Source organism: Scomber japonicus, chromosome 13 (genome assembly GCF_027409825.1).
Source record: "Scomber japonicus isolate fScoJap1 chromosome 13, fScoJap1.pri, whole genome shotgun sequence".
Lineage (NCBI taxonomy): Eukaryota > Metazoa > Chordata > Actinopteri > Scombriformes > Scombridae > Scomber > Scomber japonicus.
The window spans coordinates 24,342,159-24,368,328 of NC_070590.1; the positions used below are offsets into that span (position 1 = coordinate 24,342,159).

The following is a 26,170-nucleotide window of genomic DNA, read 5'->3' on the forward strand; positions in this document are numbered from 1 at the left end:
CATTGAGAATCACATTTAATAGACCTACAGCCACAATAAATTAAAGTGAGAAAGTAGTGGTGTGGGAAATATAGTAAAAAGGAACTAATACTCCCACAAGCATACATGTATTATGCATTCACCTGGGCATGTGTGCAGTCTGTCACACATTTACACATGTATCTTTAAATTTGCACCCCATTTGGTACAAGTAGCACTAATAGTAGCGTTTAAACATGGCAGAAGCTCAGTGAGAACATACCCATGCATAAGAACATTGCACCCACCCACACACCCACACACCCACACACCCACACACACGGTAATATCTATACATGCAGTCTCATAGATGTGGACAGACGGGCACAAACATACACACTGACTGGCATGTAGACTATTTAGAGAACACAGGCATGCACAGATGCCTATAACACACTGTGAGAGAAAAGCAAATAATACATGTACATACACATATAGCCTATGAGTGGTCAAAGAATGAAGCAGAATTAAATAAATGATCTATGATATATGAAGAGGTCAAGAAATGGAGGTATAAGACCAAGATCAGGTAGTGTGTCTATATCTGAATCCAATATAACTAAAATTCTAATTTCTCCACAATCAGAAGTGAAATGATTTTTAAATAACAAGTCCTAATCATTTACATGCTGACATTTATTTTACTAAATGGGTCTTTACTTATTAAAATTGATACATTTAAATCCTTGGAATTTGTATTGATTCATATTGATTTTATTTGAAAACAATAAAATAAATTGTTCAGCAGCTTTTATTTCACATTATTGATTATGGTGGTATCATGTCCAGAACACCTTTAAATATAGTTTACATTAATATTTGTAGATCCGTAAAATGAAATATCATTATCACATGCATCATTGTACAACACAATGAAATGACTAGCACTGCACTATAGGAGACATTTTCACTGCTTGCTCTTGTGCTTCTTAATGCATTTACTCTAACTATGCTTTAGGTAGATTTTTTTAGTTACATTCAGATCATCATATTGACTTAAACACACTCAACAGCCTTTTTTAAAAAATGTGGCTAGAATCTTTAAAGAAAATAACAGAGCTTTTCAGTTTAAAGCACCATCAGACTGGAATCATTTGTCTGAGTCATTCAGATTGATTACTTCTTTCCATGACTTGTGGACTTAGTCTCACTAGCCCTGCCCTGCTCCTTGTGTCTTCCCCATCCTATCAGCTCTTTTCCTGTTTCTTGTTCCACCTGCACCTCATCCCCTTAGTTTGTGTTGAAGTCCTGGTTTTCAGTTCAGTGTTGTTGGAACCTTTGTTCTGCTCTGTTTGTTCTGCTCTGTTCAGTTCTGTTAAGCTCTGCCTGCACTCAAGTGTAAATAAATAAGTTCAGCCTTGCTCTGCCTATGGTCTCCTGCATTTGGGTCCACCTGCTCCGCTCCTCCTAACATTTTCACTATACAGCTCAGTTTATATTGCACTATATATTAACATCTTAAGTCTCTTTCTGTCCTCCCTGAGTCTGCAATGTCACTTTACCTTACATTAAGGAGAGCAACAGACTTATGATATACACTGAGCTGGTGTGAATACATTAACTTCGGCTACTCATGTAAAGAATGAGAGAGAGAGAGAGAGAGAGAGAGAGAGAGAGAGAGAGAGAGAGAGAGAGAACGACAGAGATAGGCAGAGAGAGAGAGAGAGAGAGAGAGAGAGAGAGAGAGAACGACAGAGATAGGCAGAGAGAGAGAGAGAGACAGAGAGAGAGTGAGAGAGAGAGAGAGAGAGAGAGACAGACAGAGAAAGAGAGAGAGAGAGAGAGAGAGAGAGAGAGAGAGAGAGAGAATATGATCCAAGTCTGTGTCTGAATTTGTTATGTTACGTTGAGCTGACTGATATTTCCATTACTTGAAACTCTCTACTCTCTCTCTGTCCTCCTTGAGTCTGCACTGTCACTTCATTCTACATTAAGGAGAGAAACATACTCATGACTACACTAAGCTGGTTTGAACGACTGACTGCACAAACTTTATACATTTCATTATAAGCCTGCACCAACAGAGTCAGAGATGTCCAAGTGAGATGAGCATAAAGTCTGTTAACGTGTGATTAAAGTTAAAATAACATGCATGTTAGCAAATTAGGAGCAAAACTAAATGGCAGTGGTACGGCTTCTAGCAGCTTCTTCTTCCTCAGTGTCATCTCAAAACTTCTCACCACTGGATAAATTGATAATAAAAATAACTGTCAGCCCTGTATGGTACTACAGCCATTAGATTCAACCATGTCAAAAATTGAGTTTCCAACTCCAGAATAAACATGACAATCAATAAAGACTCTTGCAATGCTCTTATAACTTCATAAAACGAGACTGCAGATCATATAATCTTTCCAAACTGTTATTTCACATGTTTTTACAGAGTTCACTTTCTGAAATGTTCAGTATTTTCAATGTATTTGTACTGTAACCACACCAAGGAAAATGAATGCACACATGAAAGGGATAATAAAAATAAGTGTGAGTGGGTGAGGTACCTGCCAAGAAAAGTTTAGCCAACATGTGCATGTTCAAGCAAGGGGATTAGGAGAAAGAGGGAATGGAAGGAGGTAGAGAGAGGTAGAGAGAGAGAGAGAGAGAGAGAGAGAGAGAGAGAGAGAGAGAGAGAGAGAGAGAGCGAGAGAGAGAGAGAGAGAGAGAGAGAGAGAGAGAGAGAGAGAGATGGGGAGTGCTCAGATAGTGCTGTAGTGCTGGGATAGGTCTTGATGCAGAAACTGTGGCTGTGGCCTTTTGGAAGGACTCCAGGGCTTGTAGTGCAGGTCTCCTTTGATAATGGGCCACAGTATGTGTAAGAGCGTTGGGCTACAGCCAAGGTACACAGCCTTTTGGTAATAGTTAACAGAGTGGGCAAACAGTGGAAGTCAGTGGCATGGAGGTAGGTCAGAGAACTGCAGTAGACACTCTGCCCCCCCAACCCCCCTCTCCCTCTCTCCCTCTTTCTCTCAAGTTTAACCCTCCCTCCTTTCCTCCCTCTTCTCAGATAGATCTGGCATAGCTTACACACTGGGACACTTGGCTCCACTGCTGACTCTTTGGTTTAGACCGGCGCTTCATAAACATGCTCTTGACTCATACAAGACAGTGTTGTAATGATAACTCAACAGGACTGTCCTCATAAAATACTGTGGGATGTAAACAGTCCTTTAACAAAATCAGCCCTATCTAGCTGCTTTGAAAAGCCGCCAAGTTACAAATTTCATCTGACGCAAACACATTTCTAGCATTTAGGGGTATAATCCTGACATTGTGATGTTGGATCGTTGGCATTTTTGTTGAGATTTTTGATGGTGACGGATCAGATGTGGTATGAAATCTTTCACAAATGTGTGACTGCTAACATGCATTCATTTCTAGTGTCAAGTGCTGTGAATACACAGATACGGAAAACACTAAATCCTCTCCAGGGGAACATTCCAAGCATGTACAAACGAACGTGTGTAAAATGGAAAGAATGCGTAAAAAGGACAAACACTAATTGAATACGTCTGTTAATGGAGTATAAAAGGGAGAAGATAAAAGCTATGAGCAATCTTCCAAGTGAATCAGCTCCAATATTCATTATTATTCTCACTAGACACTAACTTTTAGTACTGGTGGTGCCATCATGATGTTATTTATAGTACCTTGTTATTGGCCTATGCACACTTTCAACGTTCCACTGGTTTATTTTCATTTTATTATATACATTGACAAAGATGTAATGGTCTGGAAAACATGATTTTGACTCAGTGTCATAAGTAAAACATTCAGTCATCCGTGTGTCATCGTCTATTAGTGGCAGACCGTGTCACAACTCATCTGGCGGAGATTATAAATGTTATGTTGTTTGTTACCACAATGTTAGTCTGTCTTGGTGATTCTTCATGGTCATATTTACCCTGGTAGCAGAAGAAGCACTAAGCTTATGTGTAGGTGTGTGCGCTTGCCTCTTGCTTTCAAGTAGCCCCACAGTCCCAGACAGGCCAAGGACTTGAGAGTGGTAGACATGTCATTACCCAATCCTCTGCCAACCTGCTGCTCTAATCTCAGAGAGAGCAGACCAAACACCAAACCACACACAGCTCTGCTTTAGTCTTTTAGAACTGGCTTGCAGGGCTGCTGTGGTGTAATGCTGTGCTAAACCTAACCTAGGGCCCAGAACAAAGAGCAACACCATGCTCCACTCCACTCCTGCACAACAATCTGGGGGTTTAAATACCAGGCTGTAAGGGAATGAGGCCTGGCAGCTCTGATCACCAGTGGATCATCTCGAAGTAGAAAAAGGAGCTGATATGAGTCTATATAGCCCTGAAAACGTGCCTTTTTTTAAACTACTTTGGAGCAGCTCCCACAGAGGAGGTTATCAGGTGAATGGCCCTGATGAGACATCATGGCCCTGTTCTTTCAAATACAGACTGCCTTTTGATCCGCCCACCTGATTTCAGTCAACCACTGCGTGCCGAGGGGCAGTCGACACTGGAAAAGAGGATCTGTTTTTTTAACTTACAGGCTGCAGGAAGCCTAATGTTGGAGTAAATGTAAATACACAGGTTATGTAACCCAGATGTAGATGATACTCCGCCAGCTCTATCACTTTCCTACAAAGTCCCAGTCTGTGGTCAAGGCCATTTCAAGAGAATAATCTGAATTCCATGTGGAAAACCAACACAGGCACCGACACTGGCATGAAAAAGCCAAGATAGTAACGCATATTCTTAGTGAGTTCAACAATGAGATCATTTGTGTTTCCGTTGCCGACTAACGTTAATGCTGTTAGTGTTGGCTGAACATCTTCGCTTGTGTATTAATCGCACTCCAGAGGGTTAAACGGGAGTGAGGGGAGTCAGTGACTGTCCAAGCTCTCCTGCCTCTCTCGGAGCACCCTAAACAGCAGTCTGTCAGCATTCCTCTTGGGTGCCAAGGTATTTTCTTTGGACAAGAGAGCGGGGCACTGTGAGGGACTGCTTCTAATTAGGAGCAGCCAGTCAGGAGGTCATGGCCAATGGGAATGGGTCTCTTGGATATGCTGTCCTCTCCTGATGCCTTTTGGACAGTCCACCAGGAACAGTCGGGTTTGTTCTTAGTTGTTTTTGGAGCGTGCAACAAGGTCACTGCATGGCTGTGCTGAATCAGTTATTCCACCTGCGCTAATAAACGGCTGGGGGCAGCAGTGTTATCACACACTTGAAGGGAGCGGCCAAGTGTTTGCAGCCAACGGTATAGAGCTCTAAAATGGCCTTACAATGGCTATAAAGCCTCTGAAAGCATTGTTATAATAAGCACGCAGTGTCACAGTGCTGAATGGATATTAGATTTGAGCACACTACACTGTCAATCATTAGCCTGATTGGGTAATCTGGAAGGTTTTCTTTTTTTTGGGGGGGGGGGGGTTGATTTAATCCATAGGGCATTGGGAGGAGGTCAAGAAAAATGAAAATGAGGCTGCACCCTAATATTTCATGGCATGACCCAAAATAAGTGCCAGACAACAACAACAACAACAACAAAAAGACTATTGAGACAGAGACGTTGGCAATCAATGTCACCTCAAATGACTGAGGTGACTGCCAGCTAGCTGGTTAGTAATGGGGTCTCCTTTATTGGCCATTAACGATTATGGGTGGCTTTAAACCATGGAGTCAGTCAATACTCAGATCATGGCCCTTGTAAATCTGCAGTATATTATTGCAGCAAAGTAACTTGATCAGTGATTAAATCTGTTGCCGGCATTGATGAGGAATCCACTGGTCTTTCAGTCATGTTCATTTTGGCATCTCTCCAACACTAATTTTAAGAATGTCCTGATCATTACAGGTCTTCTGGTCTGCATGCATCATATACTGTACAGTAGAAAACCTACAAAAACCTGACGTGCATGAATTACTTTTAAAAACCAGACAGACCCCAAGAGTTCCAATGGGGACCCAAGCACAGTTAGACACAAGAATACCAAAATGTGGTCGACCCAAACAGACCTGAACAAAAAAAACTTGATGTGCTATCAATAAACAATCATTCAAGCTGGAAAAGAAATTGATCAAGTAGAGGCAGGCTCAAGTGGTCCTCCTGACGGCAGTGGACGGTAAAACGATGTGAAATAATTTGTGAGCGCGCGTGTGAGCATTTGGCGCCTGGGGCCATGTGACAGCTCATCAAGGAAATTCTCTCAGCAAGGCACATGTGACTTTTTCTCTGAGTGTGCACTTCCAACAAAAGAATCCCTGAAGGGGAAGAGGGGAACTCTCCCTGCAGGTGAGCAGAGACGAACACATCAGTGAAGCACACTTGTCTGGCAGACATACTAACCCCTTGTCTAATTCAAAAGCATGCACTTTTCATTTGGTCCGACTGAGAGAACAGCCATCTATCATGCTGGCAGGCATGTGACTGGATGTATGATGATCAACCATGTTCACAGAGAACAATTATTCACCTCCTGCTCCAACAGCAGTCATTAGGAACAGGCCAGCAGCTGCAAAGGGCAAAAACACAGTGATTTCTCAAGCCAAAAAGTAAACGACAAAGTATTTTTCCATTTACAGAGTTTAATATTGAGATACACCACATGTTCCCATGAGAACGATCCAACATTCTCTGAAAAACACAGTATTGAGCCTTTCCTGGACAAAAACCTTCACTAACCTGACGCGCCAGATGGTTTGTTACACAGGACCATCTGAGAAGTTGTCCTTGGAAACTGTTTATAAAAAGGCGCAGGCGCTTTCAAAAAACACTTGGCAAGTGATTGGATGAAACATCTGTCTATCACTGTTTCACCTTGTGAGGCAGCTGGATTCAAGAGATCACACGAGAATCGTCATCGACACCGACCGGTCGGAACCACTGGTGGTTTAAACACAAGCGCATAAAATGTATTTTTGCGTGATGCTGCTAATCCAGCTCCTTTTTGCCAGTCTTTCCAGAATAAGAACAAGATTTTCACTAAATCAAACCACGTTTTACTATTTATGACTGCCTTTTTTTTGTCCCTCATTCTCATGCAAATCTCCAACATACAAACAAGGTATTCAAGGATGTGTACTTTTAAACCATACTTGCTGTTAGCACCAATAACCAAGAGTAACACCAGACCAACTTTTACTGAAACCTTAAAGATCCCTACAGGCAACTTTTAACACATAAACATGTAAAAAAAAAGAAAATCCTTAAAATGTCATGTACTTCTTCTCTGTCATTGATAAATACAAAATCTGTGACGATGCAATTGTTCCTTTTTATTTCAAAATATCTCTAACGGTACTGAAAGGTCCATTCTCAGTGTTTGTGCACTGGAGGCTTCAAGTTTCCACTTCATTTCAGTTTCATACTGGACCATTCAGACTAGTTGTGATGTCACAAATGATGCTTGTTCAATGGGGACGTGCCTTAAACTGAGTTTGGCGGTGAACACAGACAAACTTTCCCTTTTCAGCAGATGTATGTGAAAGCAATGTCAGTCTTAAAAATGTATACATTTACTTGTACTGTGCAGATTATCCCTGTTTTACTTGTTAGCTGCTACACCTACCTAATGCATGGTTAATACAACCACAATGGGTATCATGTGGCTTTAATTACTGTGAATGTGTGAATTACAGCACTGCAAGGCAATAGCGGACATATTTTAAAGCTAATATTTCAAGATTTCAATGCCTCCAAGCACTTTTGAGCTGTTTATTTTTTGCCACGAGACTTAATGACTGTAAGAAGTGTGGCAGAATCAAATACGACTTTGCATAAAGCTTTTCTAATTCAATAAATCAAACCCTGCATGAAGTTGTGAAGTATGAACGCCATTACAGCGACTAACACTGAAGCCTTTCTAAGAAGAGGGCACCAGAAAAAATAAAAAAAGGGTCAAAAACGGGACATGCTGTTTGTTGTTTGGAGGTGACCATGTGACTTTTGGAGACATAAAGAATTTTTTGTCAGCAGTGTTATCTCCCTGGATCTGGGGTTACAATATGGCTTTTGTAGTCATGCAGCACTGAAAGATCTAAGTCACTTTGATCCCGCTTAATAGAGTTTGGTAAATGATCTCAGTATGGGAGCTCCGCCTTCACACACACAGTCACACACACACACACACACACAGACACACACACACACAAAGACTCACTCATGCTTGTGCACACATACATAAAGAATCAGACCGTCACACAGGTGAAAGCTCTTCCTCTTGCGGATCGTTGAGCCAAGCGTTCAAGCAGAAAAGTAGAGAATTTGTTTCCACTCAGAAGACTGCTCTGTTCTTGCTGCACATTCTGCTTTTTTTATCAGTTCACTCTGCAGCTCTGACGCTAATTTGTCAGTCGTAAACATGTATTGCAAATAGTTTTCAGCTTGTCGAGAACCAAACAACTTTGCATGAAATGTCATTGCAGGGAGGTCTTATTGCTATATTTTGCCAAAAAGCGGCATGCACAAAGCCAAAGCAGAAAAAAAAAAAAAAAAAAAAGAAAAAAGAAAGAAATGTCTCAAAGAGTGAGTGAAGGAGCCACAGGGAGCCACAGAGAGGGAGGGAGTTTGTCAGAGAGCATTTATCTGTGGTATGGTGATGACTCTTTTCCTCCAGCCTCTCAGCAAACTAAGCGCTTCCTGCCTTTTGAGTACATGTAGCCATTTTTGTCCTTGAAACTAAAGCGCACGCAATGAATTACAACCATTTTAAAGAGCTGTCAAGAAACAAGAGAGGGCTGGTTTTGGAGGGAGAGGAGGTGAGGAGGAGGAATTCCAAGTTGCACTGTGGGAGAAAAGAGGGAGAGAGCGAGACAGGCAGAGAGATGAAAAACTGCAGAGAGCCTTTTCGGAGCCTTTGATGTCAGCCGGAGCAGAGAGGGCTGCGCTCGCCACCGCAGGCGGGGCAGAAGTTATTAGCGAGAGACTTTGTGATAACTTACATTATCTGTGAAGTCATTTGGATGAAATTAACAGAATATTACCCACATAATAATATGATAGCAAACACAAAAGAAGTCCCAAATGATTGAAACCGAATTACCTTTCAAACTCTACATCAAATATACTCAATCTTTTATGGGTGACGTGGTTTATATCTTTAGGTGTAATAACGGTATTAAAAATAAGCTTCAGCTCAAGTTTGAGAAATGTCTGGCTCTGAATCATATGTTTAATCTTTCTTAGCTTGAAGCCAAAGATGTTCAATTGCGCAGTTGAGCTTCAGTATTGCTTTTCTTTCTCTGTCCGCTGAGGTTTGCAGATTCAGAAGGATCTTTAAGGAGAAAACAGCTTGAGTGAGCTGCGTGAGTCAGTGAAAAGTGAGTCCTAGTCTCTTTTGAAGTGGACATGCTATGATTTTCCATTAAAATGGCTCTGCAAAACTCTGCAAGTAATCTGGTGTACAGATGATCGAAACGTGGATTTAAGTGTCTTGACTTGGTCTTAAAGCCTGGAAGAGAAGGCAAGATGGATTATTCTATCTATAAGTGTTATACATCTAGCAGTCTGGATCTGGCTTCTATGAGTTTGTGATGTCTTGTAAACCCACAAAGGTTAAACAGACTTATATGCATGAGGCAATAATAAAAGCTTTATTCATTCATAAGTTGTATTAACCTTAGGGAAGGGTATAAAACTATCCCAGTGATCACAACCTTTCACTTGGCAGTGGGGGGGGGGGTACAGAGTAGACACAGCCAAGTTTCCCACCGGTAGCGTAGGAATTCTCCTGCCGTATGGTGTTATTGTCATCTGTCGCAACACAGTTCTCTCTAAATCTCTATAAATGTGGCCTTGATCCCCGGGGAAGGGATAGCTTGGCCTCCACACCCGCGATGGATCAGCGGGCTTTCCTCTGTACTCCCAGTGGATCGGTTTCAACTGGAAAGAGACAGGTGCTTCACTCGACATGAACTGTCAGGACAAATTCAGAAAGGTCGCGCAGGATACCCATCTCACTGGGAATGCAAAAATGCAGAGGTATTCCCAACAGTTTAACCCCGGACATTTGACATAATTGAATTCCACTGACCCTGAAAACACCCTGGCCCTGCCTGGCCATAGGTCAGGTACGGTGCCATCAAAGGAATACAATATAATATATGTGTGAGTGCATGCATGTGCTCTTTTATAAAAGTACTTCAGCGGTGACTCACTCCTCTCTATTGTGATGGATGCGTGGCCACATAATGGCGCAACTTAAAAAGCACTGCGTACATTTGCTACTCCTTCAGCGTCCTGGGGGTTTCTCAGAGGGACAGACGATAAAACCGCTCTAAAAGAAGCAGCCAGACAAAGCCTCTATCATTAACATTTAATTTAAGTGTGTGTTTATGCGTGTACGCACGTGTTTTTCCACCGTTTCCACCGTCTGAGATCAATTAAGCGGAGGCACACAAACACAGTGGTGCAGGAGGACAATGTGAGATTTGGTAATGCTGTTTGTTTCTAGGGCTGGGCGATATGACCAATGTTATCACGATAACAATGTTGATATCAGTTGATATAGATAATTATCACAATAAACGCCAGATTATTACTTCATTCTGGTTTTTAAAGGCCCATGTTTGCTGCTGAGTGAACGTTGAAGAAAACAGATGTGTTAACTGTGGGTTTTAAACTGTTCTTTAAGGTCAGGACATGACAAAACAAAACAGAGGAACATTTCACAAATCTGAGGTACGGCATTCAAAACAGTAACATTCAAATCTTTTCTCAACATCTAAATATGCATGAGTAAAAATGAAACAAACATCTTTTCAGTCCTTTTTCCGGAACAAAATAAATACCTTAATAGAAAAACACATTAAAAGTGCTGCAGTGTCATATAGTACACATGTGAGATGGCTCAAACTGCAAGTATACTAATGAAAATGAACACAATACAGCCTGCAGAAAGTTGCTGATGTAAGCATTATATGTGTTAGATGTGCTGCTCTCAAATGAGTTAATTTTGCAATATTCTTCATTACTGCAGCTAACTACCAGTTGTACATTCAAACAAATACTCATTTGGTTCAAGCACTCATAGTCTTTTAGCGACTTTCTCGCTAACCCCACAGTTGTAGGGTTTACGTTATTCAGATCCGCTAGTTACTTTAGCTTAGTGGTTAGTGCTGCCTCCTCACTTTCCTCCTCTCTCTTTCATGGTGTGTCTAAAGTTTAGCTATTCCTCTGTCCACTTTAGTGATAATACTACCTGTAATAGCTTAAGTAAACTTTATTTGTCATGGTGGAGGCGAGGTTCAGTGAGCTAGAAGCGTGGCTCTGCACCATGGAAACAAATTTGTTAGCTGCTGCCGTTAGCCAGCTCCCTGTAGCCGCTTTGTGCCAACCTAGCCTCTCAGTTTAAACATATCAAATATTTGTTATATGTTTGTCATATATCATTTATATTATATTTTTTTAATAGCAGTTACATGTTTGTTATAATTGAACTGAGGAAAATGACATTGAGATAATTATTGTTATCGTTTTATCGCCCAGCTTTAATTGTTTCTGCTCTGATGTTCTCTCTTCTTCCCTTTTTGTCCCTCTTCTATCGCCTCCAGCTCGCCCCGTCTGTGGGCCGGTTCAAGGATAAGTCCAGTAGTAATGCCTTTACCATACTGCATTGTGTGTGAGTGTGTGCTTAGCGTGTGTGTGCTTGTATGCTCTACATGGGTGTGCTACAAAAAATGTGGAATTAAGTATGTGGCCCTCTTCTTTTTTTTGCACAAATAGATGAGGGAGTGAGTGACAGTGCATACTGAAGTAACAGAGACCTCGCCTGGTTATTTGCATGAGGAGAGCTATGAAAAGTAGAAAAGAATGTGTTGTATAACACGGGCCTGACAGACACACTCAAGAATTCCAGACCTGGTCTAATGACTTAAAAAGAAAGAGGAGGGGGGCGACAGGATTAAGAGATTTGCCATGTTTCCCCCTACCTGCCTCTCCCTTCTTCCCTGTGCCCTAAGAAACATCTCAGTCATCGCTTGTGGAAGAGGATGGACAGGACAGCACTAGCCCCTGCTTCCTGTGCTGCAGGCATGCAGCTTTGTCAGATCCCTGCTCAGGAGAAACCATTAGTCCAGAGCTTGTCTGATAGGTTGGACACACATGGGGGTCTGTTCGAGACAAGAGCCAGAGGCAACACAGAAACAAGATGATAGAAAAGCATGAGGAAATACAAACGACAAACAAGTCCTGATAGCAGATCTGTGGGAGTAAGCCTTGTCTGGTCAAATAAAAGAATGTGAATAATCTCTGTATCAACATTACTTCTGTTATATGCTGGATTTAAAACTGACATTTATCTGGAGCGCCCTGTTAGCTGAATGGTTAATGTGCAGGCCACATAACTGTCATGTCCCTGGTTTGATTCCAGCCAGGAACATTTGTTGCATGTCATACCCCTCTCTCTCTCTCTCTCTCTCTCTCTCTCTCGTTTCCTGTCTGCCTTTTCATTGCCTACTATCCAATAAAGGCCAAAAAAAAAAAAAGGTTGACATTTGTCCCTGAACGGCCTTCCTTTCAACACAAACAGCACTTAATCACAGAGGAGTCAGCATTCTTTTTAACAGGCGCTGTGGCAAAGCAGGGGAAATTGTGAGCTTATGGCAATTTCATTCATACGTTTATGTAACTGCCAAACGTCGCCGAGGGGCAGACTGGACCGATGGGGACGTGATTCTACTGCTGTATATGTTGAGGTCTCATATGGTGTCCATACCGCTGGACATGGCAGAGCTTTGCATGCTGGACATGATCGCTGTGAGTCACCGGATTTGAAGATGTACAGACTTGAGTCAGCCAATCTGTTTGCCAAATGTGGGGGTTTACTACACAAATTACCCAAAAGGTTTGTTGCTGATTCAGTAGCATGCAAATATTCGGAGACTTTATATGACCCTGAGAGAGAAAGAGAATGTTTTTGAGTTTAAAAACACAGAATCCAGAGTTTAAGAGCTTGATATGCAACACTGAAGCTCCAGACACCTGCTCACACTTATTTATGATTTATATTTATGCTCTACCACATGTCCACAAGAAAAACTATGCAGCAGCAGCAACCCCCAACAATGTAAAGCAGTGAGGAGCCCTGAGGAGCCCTGGACAGGCTGTTATCTCATCCAGGGAGATAGGAAGTAGGGACAGGAAATCTAGAGGGAGGGGGAAGAGAGGGCCCATATGGGAAGTGCAGTGTAAACAGTCTCGGTTTTTAATCATCCCAGCTCACGTTTGGAACTGGACGCGCTTTGATGTTCTCCCTCAGCGCCCCCTCCGCCCTCCCATCCCTCGTTCCCAAACGGCCGCTCTGAGGGCCAGCCGGGGGAACGTGCAGATAGTAGCGGCCTCGGACGCTCTTGGAGGAGGCGGTCGGTACCTTGCGGGACACTGAGAAGGGAGACGAAAGAATGTGAAGTGGTGCAGAGTTAACTGGTGTTCAGTCAATTGGCCTGGCGTGCCTTAATTATAGCTGATGTATTTAAGGGAGCTCTCAAAGGTCAATTCAGCATTTCAAAGTACAAAGACCCAAAAATACAGCGCGAGGATGAAAAGAAACTCAAGATGGCCTTCAGGGAACACACAGGGCTGCTTTTATGATGTTTAGCTTCCTTTAATTGGGCACGGTGCCCACTGCAGCATAAACTCCCGACTCCTTCTCTCAACACAGGCCAGAGGACAGTTGACATTCCTCCCAAGTTCAAAGTTATCCCAGAAGCCTTTGCACTTCTCCTCTGGTCATTAAGCGAGCTTCATTTTGGAAGCGGGAGAGAGAGTCAAAAATTCCTCAGCACTTGTATTTGTCCAAATAGTGCTGGCCAGACCCCAGCCAGTGTTCCAATGAACGTGTTCATTCAGAGGACAGGGCACACTTCCAGGGAGATCACAGTTTAATAGATCAGAGGGAGATACGTACCAAAGAAAAGTCTTATGACTTGAATACAGTGAAGGAAACTTCTTCTATTCTGAGTATTCACAGTTTTAATAGCAAACATGGTCAAAACAGGATCTGATGATGGATAAAATAAATACCTTTCATACCTATATAAAGCATACTGTTTTCCAAAAGGCTACAAAATGTGTCTATACTGTATAAACAGCTCAGTAAAAGTTGTACCACTGCTGCTAAAACAAGGGCAATCGTTAAATCTTATTTAATTTCCAATGCCAGCTGTTGTTTTCCTAGATATCATCCTCCAAAATGAGGCCATTTTAATAGAGGAGCATCACAGTCTGTGGCTCACGGGGGAAACCTGTTAATGACAAGTAATGACTGTGGCTTTAAAAAAGAAAAGGTTGTCATTCTTCAGCGTGATGAGACTCCTAAAGTACACACTGCAGGATTTAAGCTTCATGGTGGACGTGCATCTACTAATTTGGTTTTGTCATCATGATCATTTATTACTAGACTGGACAGTTTTTACACAGAGGAGAGAGAGAGAGAGAGAGAGAGAGAGAGAGAGAGAGAGAAAGAGAGAGAGAGAGAGAGAGAGAAAGAGAGAAAGAAAGAAAGAAAGAAAGAAAGAAAGAGAGAGAGAGTGAGTAATCTAAGATTTTTTAAAAAAAAAAGGGAACAAAGACTGAGAAAGGCAGAGGTTCTATCTTTGGAAGTCAACCTCTCCTCTCCAGCCTTCATCCCCCCACATCCACTGGAAGACAGGAACATAAAGCGGGACCATAAAGCAGCCTGCAGAGGCAATGATGACCTGTTGGAACAGGCCTAAGCTGCAACAAAGAGCATCCTGCAGAATAACACCACCTCTGTGCACTGTGGGAACAGCCTGGGAAGAGAGAGCCTGACAAAACTATACCTTCCAAGCCTTAGACCAACCACAATCAAAGGTCTGACTTCAGGAAACAAGAAAACAGTCATGTTTGGGGAGAAAAAAATAGCACAGCAAGTCTTCATCTGAGCAGACACGAACCACTGTGTAGACAAACCTTTATCAAGCTCTGTCTTCCACATGCTACTGTGCCTTTATGTGTGCAGTATGTTGCTGAAACTCTGAGCTGAGATCTGATGACAGGAGGTTCCTATCTTTTCATGTATGTACACACTCTTTATCTGACTGCTTTACTCTAAAGCAGATTTAGATTCTGGCCCACAGATCTTTACAAAAAAATCTGTGCAAGGTTTTATGAGGAAAAAACTAAAGAAAGCTGGAAATCCCAGAGAGCTGGAAGTGTCTTTGATCTCTGCAGCGCTGTGATAAGCATCCGTAACATGTTGTCAACATGCCACACAGACACATTAAAGTCAAATCAGTTTTAACTAGGGAGGAGAGGAGAGGAGAGGAGAGGAGAGGAGAGGAGAGGAGAGGAACGACAGCAATGTCTAATACTTGGCTTTCTCTCTGTAGAAGCCATGTAAACCCTTATCAATTACAGCAAACTGCAGCATCTGGCTCGCCATTCACAAAACCTCCCACACCTGGTGAGTGAAGAGAGACAAGATCCTACAGTGCCTCATATCTGTCGTCCCGTTTCTTTGGAGACGGTAAATAAATTGACACAGCCGAGCTTTATGGCGCAGGAGCCTTAATCCACTCCTGAATCCTAAATATGCACACTGAATAGACCACATACTTTACATTTGCAGGGGAAGAGCATGCTTCTGTCTAAATGGTGAAAAAAAAGAAAAGAAAAACACTTTGGCTTAAATTATAGGTTCACATGGGTCCAAACATGATTCGCTGGGCTGTTTTAACAGTTTTCCATCACACCTTCATATTAAAAATGTTGGAAGAACATTAGCTGTCATAAATAGTTAAATGCAACACAAAGCTGTCATCTTAGAAAAGCAACACCTTTGAAAAGGTTGGCAGCCTCAACCAAACCCCTGTTTTTCAGGGATAGGTAAAAGTAGACTGAATACAAACGAAGATCAATAACAGTTGTATGTCATCACTATTGTTAAAGGAATTTAGATGTTCTGTCATCACATGCTGAGAGCTGAGTGTGGCATTGTGAGCAGCTTTTGGAAGGAGCCAGCACACTGTAACCCATGGTCACTAGAGTATTTTGATGGCATATAGCAACAAGTGCAGGTGTCAACATCATTCGCTTTATCAGAAAGTGGATGCTGTGTAAACTGAGTTTTAAGTTAGAAAAACAGGTGGGGCCGACACTCAGTGCTCTGATGGATTGGTGCACTGAAAGACAAGAGCGTACTCTGAAAAGTAATTTCCAAATTAATGCTTTTCACATGGGCCTATTTTGATTGTAGAGTTATTACTGAGCAGTTGACACAGTCCATCAGAGATGATGATAGAGATAAGTCCAGTGGATGCCCTGAGGAGGTCCCAAAGCACTTCAATACTTTTTCATACTGTACTGTAGGATAGCATACACATTTAGAAAAAGATGAGTCTCCCAATGCTTATCTTCCCACTTGTTCAAATAGAACAATAGAACTTCTACTACAATAAAATGATCAAATGGGAGGATCTCCTGGGACTAAATGGTTTAAGAGAAAAAAGGTCAAAAGGTAAATGCAAATCAGGGCACAAATGATGCCAAATGATACAAGCATGGAAGAGCAAATATTCACATGTATCAACATTGCTTAAGTGTAATTGAGCAATAACTGTATCAACGTTTTTTTCATTTAGCAGGTAGAAGGTTTAGGCCCTGTGAGACAACAGGTGGCCAGCAGCAGCCCTTTAACTCTACCCAGTGGAAAAACAAAAGACTCAAAGTATTCCTCTTTTTAGAACATGTTTGGGGGGGGGGGGGGGGGGGGGTGAATGATGAGTGTGAATGTTTTGGTGTAGTCGCACAATAAAGACATTCTTTCCAGACACCTTACCTGCATTAGTTTTCCCTCCGCGTTGCCGGCACTACCTCCCACGAACACCCCTTCCAGGGTGATGGGCTTCCGCGTCGGCTCCTGCTTCAGCAGTGTCACCATGATGACCGCTCGGAGGGCCGGCCGCTCGGACTCCAGGCCCGGCTGGCCCAGCACCACCTGCAGGGCCGCCATGAGCAGCCACGGCCAGAGCCCGGCCAGGCGCCGCTGGGGGATGGTCATGGCCTCGGCTGCAGCGGCGGTGCCCGGCCGCACATGGTGGACTTATCAAAGCAGGCAAGCACCGCACAGAGACAAAACGGACAAAATAGATCTGTATTGATACACGTCCCGCTTATTCTTTCTGCCTCGACGACTACAGCGAAACGGATACAATCCAAACTTTTAAAGCTGGAGGACTCACGCGTGAATGTCCCAATACTTCCATTCAGCACCAGAGTTAATATTCAAGCTCGACACGTTACAGAAATACATAACACTCAGCGGCCCACATGGAGCCTTACACAAAACTGTCTCCAGAGATGAAAAAAACCACACACGCTATAATGAACTTTTATCCAGTGTCATTAATGTGGGTGGCGAAACATTGCATGCGCAAATACACCGTGAAGACACGCTGTGTGGTGTTAGAGCTTGAAGTGTGCATTGGCTGCTCATCAGGACAGACACAACATGAATGTCCTCATTTAGGAACGTGTTTTGTGTTCTAGGTGAACTGTTGTATCCTCTCCCAGCGGGGCAGGTCTTGGAAACAGTGTATTGATCTTCATCCGCAACTCAACTACTGATATAATATTACAGTGTATCTAACAATCACACTTTTGAGAGAAAACGCGAGTTGATAAACACAGCGCGTCCTGTAGGTGCCACATTTTCTGGATAAATCCACATGAAACGCTGAATAGCAACGACTTGAACTTCAAAGGCTGGGTTACAGGTTGCCGCCGGAAAGTTATACGGCATGTTGACAGATCATGCAAGGTGCCAAGAAGTTGGGTAATATTTCTCTTTAGTTGCAATGATAATCCTCGAGGAAGATGTTCACTTGAGTGTAGAGCTCTATCTAATTATTAACCGACCCAAATGGACCGTTGATTCCTTCGCGTATGACTCCGTAATTAAAGTGGGTCCGAAACCAAAGCGACGTCTGTAACAGCTCCATCAACTTCTTTTCTAGAGTCGGTCCTCATTTAAACCTACACGCTGAAAAAAAAAAAAAAAAAACACACACATTCCCCGAGTTCAGTGTCTCCGCTCCACTATGAGAAATTGGATACGATCCTCCTGAGAACACCGAGGGAAAATGAATCGTTTGTCAAACTCATCAGCGAGTGCGGAGTAGAAAGAGTAGAGAAAGTACGGAATAAGAGTGGTCAGAAGTCCTTGTGATCCCCATTTAAAGTTGATAAACAGGAGAGACGCCGTGAGCAGTTAGGACACTGTCCCAAAAGTCTACCTCCCGGACTCTCGCAGGCTCCCCAGGGATCTCATTGACAGGCTCTACCTGCTCACTGTCCTGCTGCCTTCATGAACCGTCGGACATTGGGGCTATTTTGAAACAGCGCACATAAAAGGACCACATAAGTACCTAATGTGTTTAAATGAGAGTGGGGTTTGTCACCTGCCTTATTGAACGAAGGAAAAGATGTGTAAACTTAATTATATTATAGGTGTTTTATGAAGTTACTATAAACCTGTAACTGGAAATCTAATACAAAAATAACAACATACATTTACTCTCTATTTTCACTCACACCCACTTTAATAATAAACACGAATAAAGTACTGATTTTGTTGCATGTTTGGTTTTGTTCGCCTATAATCCCACAGAATGTAAGAAGATCTAGTAATGAAAGAGGTTTCCGAGTGGTCCGTGAAGGCAGCATTAGACGCTGAGGGCGGAGCAGCAGCAGAGCAGCGGCGCTGATAAAAGCGAGTGAGTGGCTCCCTCTAGTGTTACAACTACTATAAAACAATGCAGACACATACAGTTCAATGCTGCTATGTCAAAAACAAGTGATAAAATACACATCAACAAATCTCACAGCTGCATCCTGGAAACTATATTTAATTTGAATAATTATACACGTATAATACACACATTCCTTTAAAAATGTCTGTTACATATAAATAAATAAATAAATAACACTACATGGAAGTAATGCAGTCAAAAATAAAAGGGTGGAGAAAATACAACCACCACGGGTCACTATCACAAAGCAAACAATCACAAGTAGACTTAAATAACTATATTTTCATAAAATAATTTAATATATATCTCATGTACTATCACTTTGCTACAACTTGCTTTGACAAACACTTTGAGGTAATTTATTTCGAACATATTGTCAAAAATATGCATATTAAGATAGAGCAACTGAGTTTAGTTTGGCTTAACTGCTGCTACACATCTGTATAAATTACAATTCTTTAAAAACATCACATGCTGGTAAAACATTTTAAATAATAGTGTTAAAAGGTAAGGTAAGGTAAAGCCCTGTGAAAAATTCTTCAAAAATATACTGTGGTACAAATTATTTGAATTCTTGGAGAGACAAAAATATTCATATGTATGTATTTTCCAAAGTCTCTAACAATAAGGAAAAAAATACGAAAGAAAAAATAGGAAAGTTTGAACTACTTTTGCAATAGTTTTACAATTAGATTTAGATTTAAAAAACAGCAAGAAATGATGTGGAGAATGAAGTCTGGTCGAAGTGAGAACTTAACACCCTGCAGTGAATCGAGACTCCCTGTCACACGCCAATCAAATCAATAAGTTGAGATCTAAAACAAAAAATACAACTGTCAGTTAACCTGCTGCAAACATACACTCTGTTCTTAAAGTCCTTCCCTTCCACTGGTATTACTCTGAATATGCTCCCTAAATGTTCAAGTGTCTCTTACCTACAGATGTGGTGTACTTCCTGTGCAGCTGCTGTTTTAAGGAGGACTGGAATCGCTGAAAGAGCCGCCAACCTTGACATCTGTGACGTCACTGTCCTTTGCATCATCGCTGGTAACCTTGCCAGGGCACAGAGGAGACCACAACAAATGTGTTTCTGCTAAGCTGTTACACATTCTCTAATAAATATCTATGAATATACATGACATGGATGAATATTTCTTTTTGCCTCACCTCAAATACAGCATCTTCAGGCATTTGCTCATGTACTGAAACCACTGATTCTTCCTGCTGTTCGCTTTTGACTAGGTTAATGTTGCCTGACACAGCCACTATAATGGATCCAGCACACAAAGGGCTAGCTTTCCTGCTACTGCCAGGTTTGTTGCTCTGTGGAGAAATCTGCACTATGGGGCTACAGGTGTTGAGGGACACATTGCCCGGCTTCTCTGGGGTCACGACTCTGACCAGGCAGTTATTGGGAGTTTGCATCACTTCGTCGGCAATCTGGAAAATTGTGTCCAAGTTTACTTCACATTTTTTCATCTCCAGGTTTTCCTTATAATGAAAGTCCTGGCTCTGGTCCCCGTGACACAAACCATCCACAGGATAGCCTGCCTGAAACAGTGAAAGAAAAATATCTTTTAGACACAGCACATGTTAATAATCCTCACATTCTTTGATGAACCACATATTAATTGTGAATATAGTCATTGATTACATGATTTTCAATTATAAAATTAGTTTGCATTCCACTTCACCTACCTGGTAATAACTGGGAGAAGGGAACTGCCCTGGGGGATGACCACTAGCTTTCATATGTGATGCCACAAGGTTCGGATGATAGCACTGGCAACCTTCAAGAAGACATTATAGTTTAGATTATAAAATGCAGGCTTTTGGTCCTGCTCATATTGGAGTTGGTAACAAAATTTGGCCATTCACAACTGAAAAATATTCATTCAACATACCAATCCTTACTAGTCCATTTTAGTACATAAGTGCTTCAACCTCAAAACATCTAGGTTAAGGGATGTCATGCTTACCTGGGGAATAGTAGCCAGGTTGATACTGTGCATTACGAGCATTAAAAGTGGTGAAATTGTGGTTGGGGTGGTTTGCGTGGGCCAGTAAACCCTGAGGAATGTGCAAAGCGCTGGGGCTAGAGGCTACTCCGGGGTAGTGGTGGCTTAAAGAAAGTGGTATGCCTTTGTCTGAGGCAAAGACAGAAGTAGGAAGAGCTGCGCCCCTTATCAGGTAACGTGGTGGGACTGGGGTTCCATTGTGCACTGTACTGGACTGGGCTTTGATTGAATAGTAAGGATGAGTTGAGTCCTTGTGGTCAAGCAATGAAGGACTGCCCGCAGAAACTGTAAAAAACCCCCAAAAACTACAGGTTAATACAGTGATACATTTAAAGCACAGTGCTGAGGAAATTAAAACTGTGATTAGATGTAAAAGTGAGAAAAGGTTTAGTGATTTCAAAGTGTGGTTCAAGGACCCTTTCCAGTCTTTTAAAGGTTTCATTTTACAGTGTTATTCACTATACCAGGGAAACTTGTGTGACTGTTTCCTCTATCCACAGCTGCTTCTCTACTGAATGACAGCCAAGAGGTGGCATCCAATGATGGGATTGATATATTTTTGGATATTCATATCATGAAAAAGTTAATATGACCCACTGACCTCTTTTCAAAATTCTATCTCTACCATCATCTCCTCCACTGAGTCGCTGATACCGACTTGGAGGCCGACAGTTCACGCTCAGACCTGCTTGTAACTTGGCCTTATTGTCCACAGTGAGTCTCCTCAGATTCACAAGAAGTTCAGGATGGTTTCTCTTGAAGTTTGGGTTGAAAAAATGGTGAGACGTCCCAGTGATCACTTTGGTCGGAGTCGTTGTGTTGGCTGGGTCGGCTTTCCTGAAGCCGTACAGGTTGAGCTGACGGACAAAGCTTGAGAAGTTGGTCGTTTTGAAGGCGTCAACGTTGTCCGCGGTGATGCTTTCTGGAGTCAGGATCTGTTTCTCAAACAGCTGCTGATCAATGATAATGACCTCACCGACGTTGTCCCAGCAGATGGCTCTGTTGGCCCGGTTGTTCACCAAACGCCACAGTTTGGCAGGAAAGTTGTTAGGGTTGATGCAGTCAGGGAGTGAAATATCACCAGCATCCATGCTTTTATCTGCAGGGTTGGAAACAGAGGTAGACATCTGAATATCAGGCCAACTGTCAATAGTTAACGCTAATGACATTATTACCAGTTTCACCCTAACATTTAAAAAGTTACATAACACTAAGCAGTGGTTACTTTATACATTACATTATGAATTATAAAGAACATCCCCGCCAACAACATTCTTTAAATGTCTAACTAGAATCTTAAAAATATAAATGTTGGCGTTATAAAGTTAGCGGCTACTCAGCTAGCATCAGCGTTAGGCGACTATTAAACTTGATTAAATGGCTCTGTATGCCAGACTGTTAGCTTGTTAGGTTCAAAGTTACAATGGTGTTGGGTTGTCTAGTATTTTTGAGTCATTCTGCATTATAAAAATGACTTAATTAGCCGCTGGTTAAACATAAAGTTACCTGTTTTGCACAAAGTGACCTCTGCCTTTCTTGAACCGTTGGGACTGTTGGAGTTCAAACGGTTCATCAACTGCCAGCTTCACCTGTGTGTCTGAAGAGCTCAAACTGTCTGTAACAAGCTGTGCATGTAAAAACACTTCATTATAACTCCTGCATACAAAATACAATGGTAGAATGGTGTCTTTCAAGGGCTTATATTATTGGATATTTATCACAGATACAGGGCTGTTTCTAGCTTGTTTTGCAGTGAGAAACGGCGCCCTCTGTTGGTCGCAGGGGCCCTCTGCACATTTATAGGCTCTTATATTTGTAGTAATGAACTGTCAATTAAATGTAATGGGATAAAAAGTCCTTCTTCCCTTTGATGTAGTGGAGCAGAGGTAGAAAGTAACAGAAAATGTTGCTCAGTATGGTACAAATTACTCAAAATAAAAATACCATACTTGAGTAAATATAGTTACAGCTGGGACAAATGAGCTACAAAGCAGGTGAATTAATAACATTAATAATCCAGCGCTGTGGTGTTTTGCACATTCACTCACTGACATAACTTACTGGGACAATACTGCAATGGAGCCATTGTTAATGTTATAATTTACACCAGTGCTTTTCCTGCTTTGACAATCAAAATGTGTATTGTCAAACAAGCATGATAGTAACACGATTTATTCATTCAAATGACTGTGAAAAATATGTGTGGAAATATGAATAAAGACAAGAAAAAAAAAAGCATCACATTTGTTATTAAAATAATACTCTGTACAGTGTATTGTATTACACAGTTTGTACTTGCTTAATAAATAAATATATCAACCTTGATTATGATGAGACAAGATACCATCCTAAGGGCATTAAACAGAATTCCTGAATAAGAATATGGTCAGCTTTCTGGACCACTTGTTGATTATTGGTTGAGTTGTTTGTTCATGATAATAAAAATCATGGAAATGTTTCCCAGAATCTAATATGATGTCCTCAAATGTCAAATGTCTTGTTTGGTCCACAACCCAAAAATGCTCACTTTACTTATTATTCAAGTTGAAAATCACTTCTAACCTGAGAGACACAAGGTTTGACCCATTCTGTTGATGTTGATAATTATGGTCACTGTCAGAAACCTTGTATGTCCAAAACAAAACATGGAGTTACACAGTTTCCTCCTGACAGCAGCGTTTTCCAACTAGAATAAAATAAAAGTTGTTTGGGGGACATGAGCGTCAGTGCCCAGGGGCCCCAGGGGATACCAGTCACCGTTTAGTACAGTCAAGTTGACCGATGGGCGATTTATACAGCACAAGTCTGTAATAATAATCCCTGTAGGCTGTAACTGATCTCATTAGGCCAGATGATGATGGAGGGACAAAGGTTTGTATACAGGCGCGGTAGAGACACCTCTACACTGGTCCTGAGTTTAGGTCCTCACACACAGTGTGACGTATTCCTGCCATGATTACTGCTGGAGAACATTCACAACATTGATTTATTACATCTGTGCAGTATTTCTGTCTTATTTTGATCACATAATGGCACTGGAAACTGTCCCCAAAGACCTTCGCCATCTGCGGGCGTGTCTGCTTTGTTCTCTAGTGAAGGTAAAACTGAACAATGTGAAGAAATAGCCGAGTTAGCTTCTCTGCTAGCGCCTAGCTGTGTATTTCTACTGTTGTGTCTCTGACTTTACTACACACTGGTTCATTATAGATGTCTGGACGGCTTGTAGTCACTGAATAACACCCATAGACTGCTGGAAATCTGTCTGTGCTGCTTTCGTTGTGGCTTTTTGTCCTTTAACGCATCCCATCTGAAAGTGTTGTGTTGATGAAAGCTAACTGACGCTGGAGTTCGCTTTGCGCATTATTCTTCAATTTTATTCATTTACTCGTATGAAAAAGTGATTAAAACCACTTTAAGATTTGTTAACCTTTATTTTACTTATTAAAAAAACATATAATAATAATAATGCTAATAAATTAGCCCAGCTATGACAAGTGCAGATATAGTGGTTTTTAATCTGGAGCGGTTATATTTTCCGGTTTTCAAAATAAAGGTTTGGTAAATCTGAAAGTGGGTTTAAAGCTTTATGAAAGCTTTTGTTACAGTGTCTAACACTCTTTCATAAGTGTGAGTGGTTAAAAAAAGCCCATCATTACTAACTCCATACACACATTGAACAAATTACACTGCTTTTGACTAGTTATCCCTGATTAGAAGTAGTTTTGGTGAGGAGAAACATATGGAATACAGTCACATCTGGGAGTTTTTATTTCTCGACTCTTTGTCCTGGATTTCTATGATCTGTTACTAACATCCCCAGTTCTTGTCCTCTTCAGACCATTGACCAGTTTGAATACGACGGCTGTGACAACTGTGAGTCGTACCTACAGATGAAGGGGAACAGAGAGATGGTTTATGAATGCACAAGTTCCTCATTTGATGGGTGAGTCTTGATTTTAGCTTTAATTATTTAAGCACTTTCAACATATGGATTGTAGTTTTTCTAATGTTCTCCATTATTTTCTGTGTGTTAACAGGGTGATAGCCCAGATGAGTCCTGAGGACAGTTGGGTAGCTAAGTGGCAGAGAATAGGTAAGCAACGAGCAGTGTAGTCTAAATTGAGTGTAACTGAAAAAGTGTTATTAAGTATACCAACACTTAAAGCTGCATCAATCTCATTTAGACTACTTTTATCTTATTTTATTTTATTTTATCTTATTCATTTTGTTGTATTTTATTGCTTTCACTGTTATTTTATTGTTTTTAATTGTTTTTATTTATTCCTCTTTTTATTTATTACCTGCTGTAAAGCACTTTGGTACACCGAAAGGACTGTTGTAAAGGGCTGTATAAATAAACTACATTTACATTTACATTTACTAAGAAGCAGACGCACAGCCGGACATATTTACTGTATAATAATAGAAAAATAATGATTAATGCAGCATTGTTTTTGAAAATGATCATAATTTTTTGTGTGTAAGTCATTTTTCCTTGTAGGTGTACCCTTTTCATATCATGAACTCCTGATGAAACATTGAAAAAGTCAGTCTTGTTGACTATATTTTATGCTCCATTCTACAGGCAATTTCAAACCAGGTGTATACGCTGTGTCAGTGACAGGCAGACTACCTCCAGGTACACCCTATCAAACTGTACCACCACATATTTGTAGCTCTTCTAATCACACACACACACACACACACACACACACACACACACACACACTGACAAAGTACATTTTTGTCTGTTTCGTCATTTTGTCAGGTACTACTATCCTTGCACTGTAGCGCCACCTGCTGTTCACATTGCTCAACTTCTTCTCTTTTTTTTCCTGCAGGTGTGGTGAGAGAGCTAAAAAGCAGAGGAGTGATCTACAAATCCAGAGACACAGCAGTGAAGACATAAAACTGACTGTCTGACCGCTGCTTAACATCATCTGAGGAATTACACCAGAGCAACAACGGGACTACATTTATACGTTTTATTTTCCACATGTTTGTGATGTCTTTATAAAAGTGTCCTACAACTGTTAATTTTAGTTTTTTTTTGTTGTGTTAGAATATTAGCATGTATATAAGGGGGGAGTTGACATTTCTTATTTCTCGTGATAACTGAGAACAATAAAGGCCTTTTTTTAAATACAAGAAGTCTGATTGTTGTCATAAAACCACTGTTTACTTTAAATTTGGAGTAAGCTGCAAACACAATGAGATTTGCTGATTCACGGGCAAGAATGTTTCTAATGGAAGACCTTAAATGCTCATCTTCTCACTGTAAGCAAAGAGTCTCACAGCTGCCCTTCATTCAGTGGACAGGGTGCAGTTCCTGGGAAATCACTATTGTCTTAGGTGGTGCCCAGATTATGTTCCATTATCATTATGTCTCATAGGAAGTTCCCTGAG

At 41.3% G+C, this 26,170-nt stretch overlaps 3 protein-coding genes across 4 annotated transcripts in view; 1 reads left to right on the forward strand and 2 right to left on the reverse strand.

Moving 5' to 3' along the window:
* Window positions 1-18,345, reverse strand: part of LOC128371827 (E3 ubiquitin-protein ligase RNF43) — an 89,680-nt gene extending 71,335 nt beyond the window's left edge. For both annotated transcript variants that reach the window (XM_053332207.1, XM_053332206.1), the window contains exon 1: window positions 16,775-18,345. In XM_053332207.1, the coding sequence (XP_053188182.1) occupies window positions 16,775-16,996 (222 nt within the window). In that variant the 5' untranslated portion in view covers window positions 16,997-18,345. The remainder of the gene's footprint in view (window positions 1-16,774) is intronic.
* Window positions 18,346-19,717: 1,372 nt separating this feature from the next.
* On the reverse strand, window positions 19,718-21,855 carry hsf5 (heat shock transcription factor family member 5). The gene is made up of 5 exons (XM_053331130.1): window positions 21,366-21,855; window positions 20,726-21,049; window positions 20,445-20,536; window positions 19,914-20,297; window positions 19,718-19,798 (listed from the first exon to the last, which is right to left on the reverse strand). Exons 1-5 carry the CDS (start codon window positions 21,853-21,855, stop codon window positions 19,718-19,720), a joined length of 1,371 nt encoding a protein of 456 aa, XP_053187105.1.
* Window positions 21,856-23,710: 1,855 nt separating this feature from the next.
* On the forward strand, window positions 23,711-25,909 carry supt4h1 (SPT4 homolog, DSIF elongation factor subunit). The gene is made up of 5 exons (XM_053332211.1): window positions 23,711-23,862; window positions 24,601-24,707; window positions 24,802-24,857; window positions 25,350-25,403; window positions 25,606-25,909. The coding sequence occupies exons 1-5, from the start codon at window positions 23,794-23,796 to the stop codon at window positions 25,671-25,673; spliced, it is 354 nt and encodes a 117-aa protein (XP_053188186.1). The 5' UTR covers window positions 23,711-23,793; the 3' UTR covers window positions 25,674-25,909.
* Window positions 25,910-26,170: the final 261 nt, after the last annotated feature.